At 37.8% G+C, this 13,427-nt stretch overlaps 1 protein-coding gene and 1 long non-coding RNA gene across 3 annotated transcripts in view; one reads left to right on the top strand and one right to left on the bottom strand.

Moving 5' to 3' along the window:
* The window catches only part of msh3 (mutS homolog 3 (E. coli)), a 42,249-nt gene extending 33,585 nt beyond the window's left edge, over positions 1-8,664 (bottom strand). Inside the window, exons 1-9 of one of the 2 annotated variants that reach the window (XR_015764261.1) lie at positions 8,290-8,664; positions 7,044-7,161; positions 6,644-6,948; positions 5,123-5,335; positions 4,817-4,933; positions 4,602-4,719; positions 4,370-4,509; positions 3,275-3,441; positions 92-201 (exon numbers count right to left, since the gene is read on the bottom strand). Coding sequence is in view for 1 of the 2 variants with exons in the window: in XM_014974863.2 (XP_014830349.2) it covers positions 92-201; positions 3,275-3,441; positions 4,370-4,509; positions 4,602-4,719; positions 4,817-4,933; positions 5,123-5,335; positions 6,644-6,948; positions 7,044-7,161; positions 8,290-8,448 (1,447 nt within the window). In the remaining variant the exon portion in view is untranslated. The remainder of the gene's footprint in view (positions 1-91; positions 202-3,274; positions 3,442-4,369; positions 4,510-4,601; positions 4,720-4,816; positions 4,934-5,122; positions 5,336-6,643; positions 6,949-7,043; positions 7,162-8,289) is intronic. The other variant, XM_014974863.2, reaches the window with a different exon arrangement.
* A 3,354-nt stretch (positions 8,665-12,018) lies between these two features.
* Positions 12,019-13,427, top strand: LOC106911962 (uncharacterized). The gene is made up of 3 exons (XR_015764194.1): positions 12,019-12,174; positions 12,694-12,801; positions 12,937-13,427. It is a non-coding gene; the product is annotated as an uncharacterized LOC106911962 (long non-coding RNA).

Here is a 13,427-nt window from a genome sequence, read left to right as displayed (position 1 = left end):
GGTATAAATAGCAGGAACCAAACAGGGGAAAAAAAATGCGTTCAGAGTAAAAGCTCTAAGCGGAACAAAATGACGCAACATAAAAATCCACCTTTCTCCGGGGTGTGACAGTAGAACTTGACGACTGCGTTCATTGCAGAGGTGAACTCAAATTCAGCGCTGTCCCTCCTCTCAACTCTGATTCGGTCATCAGTCTGAGCACTGGAGGGGAACAACAACAGCAATAACCTTCATTTATTATAACGACCATGTGTTAGTATCGATCCAGCGATAAACAACAGTGTTGCTCGTCACTCTGTTTGAACGTGGATACCTCACATGTAACCAGTTTTCTATTCGAGAAAAATACAGATGCAGCTGCATATTGTGTTCAAGCAGACTCTATGGAGACGCAACAGCCTCAGTCACAGCCATAAAGCCACATTCTCCTCTGCGTCTCCCTGGTGCACCATCGTATCTCCCTGTTGCTCCATCCACTCTCTCGGCGTTGCACCTCTCAAGGACTCTGTTGCTTTGTCTGCCGTGTTGTTGCCATGGCTCTCTTCGCAGCGCTGAAGCACTTTCGGTCTTCCGTTTTCCAGCACCCATGCGCAAACACACAATCATCATATTTCAGTTCAGCAAATGGTCCGTCCAGGAGCTCAGATTATATAAAAGCAATCAATAGATCCCACATTGTGCTTGAAATTAGACTGGGGCAATTAATCACTGAGCCAGTCAGTTGCACCACATTACGAGATTTACAAGAACTGCGACTGAAGCACTTATTGATCCAGGGTTGGTGTTGTAGGAGCATTTCTGCAAAACCCTGATGGGGCCTGAGCGTGGTGAGGACTGCATTAAGCTGAGCCCGACTTAAAATACTGAGACAGCTAAGGCTGATCCTGGTTCAGGTTTATACAAAAAGAAATGAAAGAACAAAAACAGAATCAGTTTTGGTACGGTTGATACTTTGAGCTAAAACCATAAAATACAAAATATAAAAGTATTAGAAACATTTAGGTAAAATAGGGATTTGACATAAATTCAACAGGCTGTCAGTTCATACATCTAATAGTATCTCTTTAATATTTTAACTGTCCATAAAACCTAAGCGCCATTCCTGCAGGGTGAAAAATAACCCCCCCCCCTAAAAAAAAAAAAAAAACATACTCTGAGCAGTCGAGTTTGTTTTTTGGTGAATTTGTGTGAGCTGGAGTGAATCTATTCCGGGATGTTTGCATTTAATCTTAACATTTCATATTCCCCACCTTAAACCTCCAGGTAAATGCAAACTCCCTCTCCGTCTGCACGAGTAAAGCCACCAACACCACACCCAGTTGTCACAATCAACCTCTGAGGGACTCATTACCAGCCACTCCATGGACACGAGTCCGTTGCCAGGGGTCCCGTCTCGTCTGCCCACCCCAGAGACAGAAGCACCGACAGGCTGACGTCAGCAGCCACAAAAACCCCTCGATTCAGACGCTCTCCTGGGCTGCTCCTTTAGAGGAGCCTCATTACCGGCACTCATTGAAACATTTATCTCTGAATTACTGATGCACAATGTATCATTTCTCTCAGGTTCAGTCATTAAAACAGTGAGAAAATAATCAGCAAGAAAATTTTGTCATTAAGCTCCGTTTGCTACGGACGTGTCATAGACTTATCTGAGACACAAGAGGCCAAAGAGGAGTTTGGTTCTGATTGGTAGCTCCCCGAGGAGCAGTGATTATCAATGAGACTGATTGAAAATTGAAAAAAGAAAGAAAATACCTGCAAGGATTGTGCAAGAGAGGATAATAAATTTGCTCCAAATCGTTTTTGAAGGGAAGAGACGCAGAATGAGGCAGACATTTCTCCTGTTTATCCAACTCTCAGCTTGTAATCAAACGCTCCTCACTCCCTCTCTTTCTCTTGTCTCATTTCCTCAGGATTTCACGGTCATGGCTGGGCTACAGAGGACGTCAATGGCGCCGATGTGAACATGAAGGACGGCACAACAAAGCAGCTCAACGTCAGCGGTGCTGGCCGTGTCGTCAGTCAGACAGACATAAATCTCAGTTCTTTGTCTTTTTGATCTCACAGTTGAAACTAGATCTTCCTGATGTTAAAAAGAAGTTGTGTTTTCTCCCTCTTGCGAAACCAAAGACATAAATCGATTGTAAAATTGGAGAAAGGAGATTTTGTGTTGATCAAGTCAGAAAATGACTGGAGCAAGAAATCTCCTGTATCAAGCAAGATGAAACGTTTCTTTCTTTCTCCGATCAGTGACTGCATCATACTGAAGCACAGTGAGAAACACAACAGTCCTCTATGAGGAATGACTGAGAAATACGAAATATCAGCTATTTTAGTAACAATAAAATGCAGGAATGTAGACAAAACACATTTTATTACTTTTATTATTTACAGTAAGAGTAGTGGGCTGGAAAAGAACCCAAAGTTATCCTGCCCCCAATTACCGTTAAAAAGAATGAAAAATATGTTAAAAAAAACAAAATGATAATAATCCCAAAACCTCAAAAACTTTTTATTATTAGTTAATAATGTTTGCCAATGCAATAATCAATGCTGTTTGTGTAACTATGGGGAAAAAATAAATATTTTTACAGGTCAGTTCTGAACATACATAAGGAAAAAGATTGTTTGCTTATTTCTTTCTGACTAAAAGGAGTTTTAAAAAAACAGCCAATTGTCAATCATACGGAAATAAAGCTTTTTTTGTCCAATTTACACATTAAAGTTATAGAAGCAACTAATATAAATTATCTCAATAAACTCCTTTGATCAATTTTATAATCATACATTAAGTGTGACCAGCATTTGGAAAATTAATCATAACAGTATTTTTTTCTAATAACTTTGTTTAAACAGTGTTTTTGAAACTCATAAAGTGTGACATGATTATCCTTCCAAATCAAACTTTTATTTACTTTGAGCCAAAAACCTTCACAAACTAAACTGTGAAGTTTCCAGTTTGAGCAAAACCCATCCACAACCTTAAATACTAAATGAATCTTGTGGACCCGCTGAGCCTCGTGGTGAGAACCTGCGTGCTGAAGACCCCACCTCATAACCGCTCAGTGCGCCTGCATCGATTTCCTCTGCCACACTAAGCCCAAAGTGCTCCGCTCAGCAGGGCTGCATGCCTGCCTGCCTGGGGAAATCTAAACACAACCCCTCAGAATCAAGTGAACCAAACTCAGACACACTCAGTTCTATCGAAGCAGAGATAAGCTCTGCAGAGGAAAATGAAGACACGTCGCCCCCTTGTGGCGTGACATCAGATTACCTGGCATTAGCGATACTGAGCAGCAGTTTGGAGGTTTGATCCGAAAGGTCCGAAGGCACCAGAACCTCCACTGGGTTTATCCTCAGGATACGGCCCTCCAGCTCGGAGCGGGACGGACCATCAGGGAAACAGTCCAGGAACACGTCTCCAGTGCTGGGCTGGACGGCCTGATGCACAAGACACAAGCACAGGGACAGAAAAAGGAGAAAACAAAAGATTAGAGGGTAAAGAGGTAGTTTGATCACTCAGTTCATATTAGATGGCTGACTTTACAAATAAAGTCAGCCATATTTTTAAATATGGATAAAAATGACTCTCCTTCCAGTTCAATCAAAGTTGAAATTGGAATTTTTAAATATTGTCTTTAATATTTATGACAAGAGGGTAAATGACTTTATTCCTTAATCCAGACAAAACATGTGTAAAATATTTCTATAAGAGATTTTTCTCTTACAAATTCAGGATTTTTTTTCTTACAAATTTCTCACGTCAGAGAATATTTTAGTTCTCATATCAGAAATGTATGCCTTTAATAAAGGAAAAAAAAAGTTTTTTCTTGCCAATTTATTATATTTTGACATCAGAGAATATTAAAGACGTTTTTGGCTGAAATGTATCCATTTTTCATTTTAATCCATGATGGCCCTAATACTCTGTTATGGATTGAATATAACACAAACAAAAAAAGTCATAAACCTGTGGATGCATCATTGTTCATTTTGATCAAATACCAATGACATCTGCCAAGAAAGACTCCAATATAAAACGTCACCATTGACCAACACTTTCATATAAGTTTTAATAGATGAATTTGTTATGAAAATATCTCACTTATACAGAGGAGGAGATGTAATTGGCTATCGAACTTCTTTAATTGGAAAATATTTCCAACATGAGGCAGCCAGACTCTCTCAAACCTGTCGACAAATAACCACAGATCTTCTCATAGTTTATCTGGCTGAAAATACCATTTCCTTCAGGAATTACTTAAAAACTTCTAGATTCCATATAAATTCAGATTCGATGTGCTTCATATTGTTGAAATGCACACCATGTTGCTTGGTTTCAGCTGCAGTTTATGTTTATCAGACTCACCACCACCCCCACGGAGAGCTGCTTCTTCACTTTGTCCCAGTTCTCACTGATGCACAGCAGGAAGCTGTCAGGAGGGTCCGACACCACGTCAGCACAGCCCCCCTCCTCCACGTCTGCCACTCTGCAGACCGGGTTTACGTCTGGAAATAATACCTCGTCAAGGACATCAAGGGATTAAAAAAAAGCTACTTTAGGGGCATGTAAGGACAGAAGAAAATGCCTGTAAGGATACCCTCTCCCACCAGAGTGGACTTGGTGTACAAGGCGCTGAGCTGACGGCTGAACAGAGCGTTTCTGTTGGTCCCTGACGCCTTCAGCGCAGACGTTTCTGTCTGCTTCACAACGCCAACCTAAAAATGACAGACAGAAGTGACGAGACGATATCTGTCTCTGCTAACGGAGTGGAAGGGGGAAGAAGAGAATCAGAATCTAGCAATCATCTGCTACCTTGTGTCCATGAGACACCAGGCGCCTGACGTGAACAAACAGGCGGTGAGTCGGGATGCTGCACGTCATGAAGTTATGATCCAGGTGACAAGTTATGTTCAGCTCTTTGGCAGCAATCTGTTCAAATGCAAAAGTTTCTAAATGATTATTTGGTCTAAATCTGGAGCAAAGATGTTTTCTCTCCTCCCCCGGGGTACTAGGAAATGAGAAGTGTGTAGTTTCAATGAGAATACTTTCTTTTGCAAAGTAGCAGATACACTGGAGCTACGATTACATCTGATTATTTAAGCATACTCGGGTTTTTACCTCTGCATCTTCTCCAAAGAACCTGTATTTGTAGCCACACTCCACTGCCAACAGCACGTCCTTATGCTGCTGTTTCAGCTCCATGACCTGCTGCTCCAGGGGGGTGTAAGTGCTTCTGGAGCGTCTGCAGGGGGCGCTGGAGTCTGATGGAGACTCTGCAACCTTGCCTCCCTCCCTTCCTCCTGACTTTGTGATCTTAGACAAGCAAAATCCCTGCAGGGGGAAGAAAATATGCTCAAATGTGGTTATTTTTAGTTTGTTAGCAGTGCTCAAGTTTGAAGTTAAGCTCTTCGAACAGCGGTGCATTAAAAAAAGATTGTATTGCTCAGTAAAATTTAATTGAGTGGCAATTAAAGTAAATGATTCACTGACTCCTTCACTGCTCCAGGTTCCCATCAATGATGAATATCCCAATAAAATAACATAAAGTCAATCATGCAATTATGACACAAACTTCAAATATCCTTTTTAGGAGCAAATCTGCTCTGTCATGTGTTGGGAACCAGCGTCTGTATATGGTATGCCCGAAATGCCAAGACTGGACACATGACAAGAAAAATAAACAGCAGGTAAAGGGAATAAGGACAAAGTAAACCAATAAAAGGAAGTGAAAAAAGAAACATTTGTACCTTCTGAGCAAACTGTTTAAACTGTATTCAGACTGTATAGGTTTGCAGTTTATCAATGGAGGTGGCAAATTATTCTAAGAATTACCAGCTCAGATCAAAAAAGCACAGAGAAAACAAAGTTGATCAAAGTGACAAAAAGTATTTAATCATCATGACTATAGTATGTGTCCAATCTTAGTAAATCTTAGCACTGTTTACTATGAAATATTTATAGCCAGGTTTAATCCAAACATAAAGAATACACTCCCTGCTTATGAGTAACATATTCAGCTTGTTGAATGGATTCTCACTGCATCAGGTGTCAGCACAGAGAGAGTTGCAGTAATGCCATTGATGGAAATGTTGATACTTTTTACCATTTATTCACTGCTATATCTGCTGTGTTTTTTTCTCTGCAGGTGTTTTCCTGTTAAAGAAGTTTCCAGACAATGTGCAGACGCTTTCGCAGCCGTTTACAAAGATAGCTGAACTGTGACATCCTGTGCAAAACGCCTCTCTTTGCAGCTGCCATATATGGAATGCATTTCCTGCACTTGCCTGTGCTGTTGAATTATCACTATGACGGCACGCCTGTGCTTTGAGGAGAATGAATACCGAAGGTTTGCAAGCTCTCGTTGGAGTTAGCCTAAACAGTCTGACACACTTCTCTCGTTTTGTAAAAGGCAAGTCTTTGTGTCCTTTGATCTTTTCAGAGTTTATGTGAAGAGTAAACTTAATCATTATTTGCCTGGCTTTACTTGACCCCATCTGAAAGAGGTAGAGGTCAGAGGCCCTAGTCAGAACATTTATAGAAAGCAGCTAAATATTATATTCAGGGCTTAAACTACCAACCTTTGAGGTTTAAATATGTTCTCATGTCTTTTTCACATAGAGAAGAATTTGTTTAACATACCAGATTAGTGACAGCCAGCTCTGGATCCTCTTCGTCATGATTCTGTGTTTCATAATCCCGCTCCTTCTCTGTCCCAGGCAGTGTCTTGCTGATTTGCTGATGAGAATCCACAAAACTAGGCGAAACAGAACTCCTCATATTAGAGCTTTTGCCGCTGCGGTCATCCATCTTTGTTTCGTCCTCGATGGCCCGGAGAAACGGATCAGCCATCATGCAGGAGAAACCTTTCAGCTTCTCCAAAGTGGAGGAGCAGAGACCTCCTCGTCCTCCTCCTCCTCCTCCTCGGCTCAATGTCGGCTTTGCCTCTAGGGAGAAGAAACAAACCAAGAATATTTAGTTTTCAAACAGTAAAGGAAATATTTTTAGAAGAAATGAAATTAGATGATAAGCTTGTGTTCACCTTTAACACTCTGAGAAGGTCCGGGCTCACACTGCACGTCTTCCACCTGTTGGCCCTTCACAGCCAGTTTGGTTCGTTTTGATGGCAACCCATCTTCATCACCAGAGGAAAGTTTCAACTAAAGTACAGGAGCCAAATAATCACAGGTACAATAAATTAGTGTGTACCTAAAAAGTTAATTAAAGTCAATATTTAATTCAAGAAACTCAAAAATTTTGATTTGTATAAACAGTGAAATATTTAAAGTGATTGTTTTTTATTATAATTTTGATGATAATGTTTAACAGCTAATTAAAGCCCTAAATGTGATTTATCACAAAAGTATAACTTTACCTAAAACCAATAAGAAACAGCGGAAATATGTGGAAATGTATATTATTCTACTGTAAAGTATGAGCCTTCAGTACTTGGCTGGGTCCCTTTTTGCATGAATTGGTGAATCAGTGCATGGAGGCAAGCAGTCTGTGGCTTTGCTGAGGTTTCGATTAATAAATTTATCCATTCATTCATTAATCCAGGTTGCCTTCAGCTCATCTGCACTGTTGAGTCTGGTGTCTATGACATTCTGCTTGGGCTACAGGTCAGTACAGTTTGCTTATCAATAAAAGGAGAGTAACACCAGCAGGTAGTATTCCCTTAGCAATGTGGACAGATGCCAAGTTTTGTTGGAAAATTAAATCAGCAACTCCATAAAGCTTGTCAGCGAAACATGAAATATTTTAAAAGTTCCTGCAAATGGCTGCTCTGAAGATGACATGGCACCCTAAATTTCACACTGTGAAAACCTCAACCAGTACCTGAAGCAACTTTGATTACTCTCCACTCTTCCTCCAGACTCTGTTACCTTGATGTCTGAATAAAATACAATATTCAAACATCAAGGTTTCTGTGGACTGTGATTCAAAGTCCTCCAATAAAGGTTCAATTACACCTATTGCACTTGCATCTTTGTCCATCACACTTCTTCCTTCCTCTCAACGTCCAATTAATATAACTGGACACAGCAATATTTCAATACATGATTCTTTTAGCTGTGACTTTTTTCAACCCATAATAGTGGAGGACTCCAATGACTGAGTGCTGATAGAGCAGAGGTCACAAAATCCCCATGAATTAAGAGCTGTGGTTTAAAAACCTTTCTTCATGTGGCATTATACTTTCCGAGGAACTAAATTCTGGAAGAGTTGCATAAAGCAAACCACAGATGACATGTCGGATATGAAATGAGTTAAGTAGCAGACCTCACCTTTCCTCTTGAGAGCCGATGCTCTGCAGGATTTGGTTTAATCCCACACTGAGGTCTGCTGCTGCTGCTGCTGCTGCTGCTGCTACTGCTGCTCAGTCCTCCAAAGTACCTGCTGATGGAGGTCTGAGTAGTGCAGGGCTTCTTCACAGACTTTGGCATGTTTACATTTCTTTTTTTAACCGAAATGTTTTAAAAACCTGCATAAAACCGGTCATAACGAAGTAGTTGAAGCTCCACCGGCTTTTCAAAACATAGCGGCGCAGGAGCTGACGTCACCCAGGCGCGTAAAATGACGCCGCAACGTATTGATGTGCATTACCGTCATCTACTGGAGTGGAGTGTGTATGCTACGTATAAACTCTGTATCCTATCAATTTTGTCTTCTTGAGGTATTTCAGTAAAGAACAAAAATATTCAGAATTGAAAAGATTATTTAAAATATCTTGTGTATTTAACTGTAAGTTTGCTAAAACGTAATTTGGATATAATTTTTCTGCCTTTCTACACCAATGCATCATAAAATACACTATCAACTACTGGCCATCAGCTGCAAATGCAAGAAATTATTTTTGTTAAATCCAATATGGCCGACAGATAATAAAAGCATGCCAACCGACCCGGTCCCTTCTTCTACTGTAGACGACTCTTGCAGGTAAAAAAAATATTGTGACATCAGATAACCCCTAAAGAACAATACTACTGATATATTTTTCAAATAACTTTGAATTTGGAGAAACTTACAATTGATCACCTAAAAAAAAATAAAAAAAAAACTTTTTACTAATTTTTTTTCCTACCTTTTTTTATGCCTTAAGAAAATCAAAAAACATTTTGGAAAAAAATCCTGACACAAAGGATCATAATTCATGCATGAAACGATTCATTTCTTTTTTTCTTTTTCCCAGGGTTTTAAAATTTCCTGACATGTATGATGGCTATGCTGCCATAATCAAATACAGACCGTACTAAACCCGTGTATTGCTTTCAATGTTTTTCTCTCAGTATCCCACTCACTCCCCACCAAACACCTCATTACATTTAAAACTCTCTTACACTTTTCCACTACTTTTTGAATATGAATTTTCCAAGTAACGTGTTCATCCAGCCATAAACCCAAAAACTTAAATGGCTTAAACTTAAATCATGATTATATATTTGCAATTTTAGATTTTCACACTTCCTTTGTAAAAAATAAATGAATAAATAAATAAATAAATAAACTCTTAGTTTTGTCTATATTTTTTAAATCTCCACTTAAAGGACCAATCTTCCATTTTATTAATTGCTTCTTGTATATTTTTAACAATAAAATTTAAGTTTTTACCCCTCTTCCAGATTGTTCCATCATCAGCAAATAAAGAAAACCCCATTCCACGTCAAACCACTTCCCTAAGGAAGTAAAGCGAAAAGATTTTCTTTCTGAAAATCTTTTCAGAAAGATTTTCAACCAAAAATCTTTCTGAAAAATGTTGCACTATTCTTACTTGTACTGGTCTATCTTGTAAAAAACATTTTATCCAATAAAACAATGACTCCACTAATTCCCACCTTTTTAAATGTTATTTAAAACCTTCCTTCCATATCCGCTTCCTCCATATGAAAAAAGATAGCCACCACACTCTCCTTACTAACTTGCCCTTTTTCTGATTTCATGTTCTAAATGTAGAACAGGATCCATACTGCTTCTACCTTTTCTAAGTCCACTTTGAAATGTTGATAAATATCCCCTCTTTTTAACAAAGTAGTTATATGTGAATTTAATGCAATATGTCTATAACTTGCTGGTTTGACCACTCTTTACCTGATTTTAGGTTTGGAACTATGATTGCTTCTTTCCATGCCGTAGGTTAAAAAAAAAACTATTTCCCAGGTCTTATTATATAATTTCAGGAAAACCTTTTTAGTTGAATTACTAAGCTCAATAACCATAATACAAGAAATATTATCTTTCTTTTATTTCCTATGAACATTATTTAGTTCAAATAAAGAAAATGGACCATTTAATAAGTCATTAGTTCTTACAATTTGTTCCAACAAATTAACATTATTATTGATTGTATAAACTCTTTTCTTTTGTACTTATATTATCACAACTGTGTACTTTAACAAAATTTTAACTGAAATGTTTCTCTTCTCCTCTGTCACAGCAATAATATCTCCAACTTTCAAAACTGGATATCAATTTGAAACAATTTCTGGTTTTGGCTGTTAAAAAAAAGGAGGGCCATCAGTTTAAGTGGACTATCTGCTGTAATATTAGATTTTTTAAAGTAATATGCAATCTCAGCTGAACATATTACACTTTTATTTTGAAATATAAAAATGGCTTTTTGTATTAAAGTTTTTCTCCACATAATCTTCGACTCTAAAAACTAGAAAGGAAGTCAGTTTGACTCACCAGTGTAATTCTAATCTGGCAGAACTTTAACATTAACCTGCACAGCAGACAAGGTTACATATAGTAAAAATTAACCTGTTAACCTTGACAATTTTTATATGTTCTTACCACATGAGACAGTAAGGTTTTTTACTGTCTGATCTGGACAGTAAAATAATTTAAGTAGTTTATCGCAACTTTCCAAGTTACAGTACTTTAAACTTTTAAAGTCTAAAGTCTTGGAAAACTTAAAGTAAGAAGTTTAAAGTAAGAAACTTTAAACTTTTGAAGGAGGAAATACAACTTCAGAGAACTTCATGATTTTTCTGACATAAACATCTAAAAGTCATCCTACCAATGCCAAAAGGAAAAAGTCTAACAAGCTAAATGCTGAGCTTATTTTTATCCAGAGTTCAGAACATGACATGTTAGAAAAACTTTTAGAGCTGCACGCACAATAAAATGTCATCACATAGCAGTGTGTGTAGCATAAACAATATTCAAAGTAGTATGATTGATGCAGCATGTTTGTGCCAGAATCACAGGAAACTTTGTGTTCTTTTAAGTTCTGCGGGGGGAGTGTCTTCAGTCAGAGGCTTCTTCAAAATCACTGTAATACAGACTGTTACAGAAGATCTTTCCTGTCAATAGCCATCACTGTCTATAATAACTATTTGAAGAATTAATGAGCTACAACAACTTTTAGTTTTCCTTTGGGATTGTTTAGGTAAATTCTTTATTCGTTTTGATAAAGGGGTATGCATAGAATCAGAGAAATGGACATTTGTCTTTAGACATTTTCTTTAGAAAATCAGAGTAGACATCACCGTCTGAGAAAAGAAAAGCAAGAGAGAAGAAGGAAGAAGTGAAACTTAACACATACAATTCTCCTTTTATGTCTTATCAGTCACGTACATGGTGCCTACACCCATTTCTCTCTCAGTTTCTCCCATCTCGAGTTAATTTGTACCTCTGTCCATAAATCAAACCTGGTTCAAAGGAGTTCCGGTTTGAAAGAGAAGAAAAAACATCTTCACTGAAACCTCCGTTATCAGTTCCATAAGTATAACACTTGTTTATTTCTTCCCAGTAAATAAGCAAAAGTTTTATTTTCCAAGACGAGATCAATAAAGTATTTTTGAATTTGAATACTAAAAATATGTCTTTTTTTATTTCTTTGAACTGTTTCTAAATACAGTGCAATGAAAATCTGTTAATATACAGTTACTGACTTTGACATGTTTACGTTTCTTTTTCTAAATACAATATTCTAGGATTCTCCAATATCCTGAAAAAACACATGTCAGAACTGAAAGTAATGCTGAGTTTTTATGAGGGCCATGATGTCATTTGAGTGCTCTTTATATTCAGGTCCCAGTGGAGCGGGCTTACTGAGGAAAAGGAAGAGAAAGAAGAAAGGACTGAGAGAAAACGTTTTTCCTTCGCACAGCCTACGTTCATGATGAAGCTTTACGGAGTTCTTGTCCTGTTTGTAACTTTTTCTGTTGGTAAGAATTTCTTGAATTTAACAAAAAAGGGGGAAATAAAACAACGATTAGGTTTTATAAGCAATTCAGATTTTCTCCTAAAGTTTAGGAGTTTCTCTATGACTTGATTCAAAGCTGTAAGTCAAATATTTGTTTAAAGCTCTCATTATTACCAAATAAAACATTTGAACTGGATTTTATGTATTTTGAGAATTTAAACCAAATTTTGAGTCTTGTTTTTATTGATTGATTAATTGATTGATTTACTCATTTCTGTAAAAATGTATGTAGAAATGTACTGAATGTACCGAGTTCTGTATTAACAGTTCGGACTGCTCTGTCTTAATGCCATGTTCAACAGTATAAACAATTTACTTATGTTTTTACTGTTAAAGACTTTAAGACTTTCTTTTCATTTAATTGAAAATTTGTATTTAAGTGGCTTTGATGTTTAATATAAAAGACACACATCTGTCAAGTTCTTAGCTTGTTTTTGTTGTTATTGATAATCATGTTTAATTCTTTTGGTTCTTCATTTAGCATCTGGATTGAGATGCTACATATATGGAACAGTTGAACCCGATACCTGCACAGGTGTTCTAACTTGTCCAGCTGGTTACGACCGTTGTGCTTCTGTCAAGTCAGATGGTAAGCTTTTAAATGTATGAGAATCTGTGCTGCTTGAATTGATCACTTGCAAAAAGATTTAACTTGTATGAGCTTTTTGTGGACATTATAGAGCATATTTATGAATACTATTGAGAAGTTTTCTTGCTCTTACAGGACTGATTATCAAGAGCTGCATGCAAAAGGCACAATGCAATTCTCCCATACAGTGCTGTGACAGGGACTTGTGCAACGGCGCCTTACTGAGTGGCAAAGGTGCCATACTGACTGGCAACAGTCCCATACTGATTGGGAAAGGTGCCTTACTGTTTAGTAACGGTACCTTAGTGACTGACAAAGGTGCCATACTGACTGTCAAAGGTGCTGTACTGACTGGCAACGGTCCCGTACCAACTGGACCCGGTGTCATCCTGCTGCTCCTGTCTTCAGCCCTTATGATGCTCTTTATTTAAGGCTCTGAAATCATGATCCTGTTCTGGTTTATTGTTTTGTCTATTAACAGTTATGCTGAGTTGACAGCAAACATGCAGTCAGGACAGATATGCAGCATTTATATGCATCATGTAATACACATATGTCTCTTTTAAACATAAAACAAAATTTGTAAGATATGAAAGAATAAACTAACCAAATGCTCAGTCAATAAA

This window comes from Poecilia mexicana, unplaced genomic scaffold (assembly GCF_051168715.1).
Source record: "Poecilia mexicana isolate PSO_F unplaced genomic scaffold, ASM5116871v1 scaffold_9, whole genome shotgun sequence".
In the NCBI taxonomy this organism is placed as follows: Eukaryota; Metazoa; Chordata; class Actinopteri; order Cyprinodontiformes; family Poeciliidae; genus Poecilia; species Poecilia mexicana.
The sequence above is the reverse complement of the archived record's forward strand: the minus strand, read 5'-3'. Positions and strand labels throughout refer to the sequence as shown.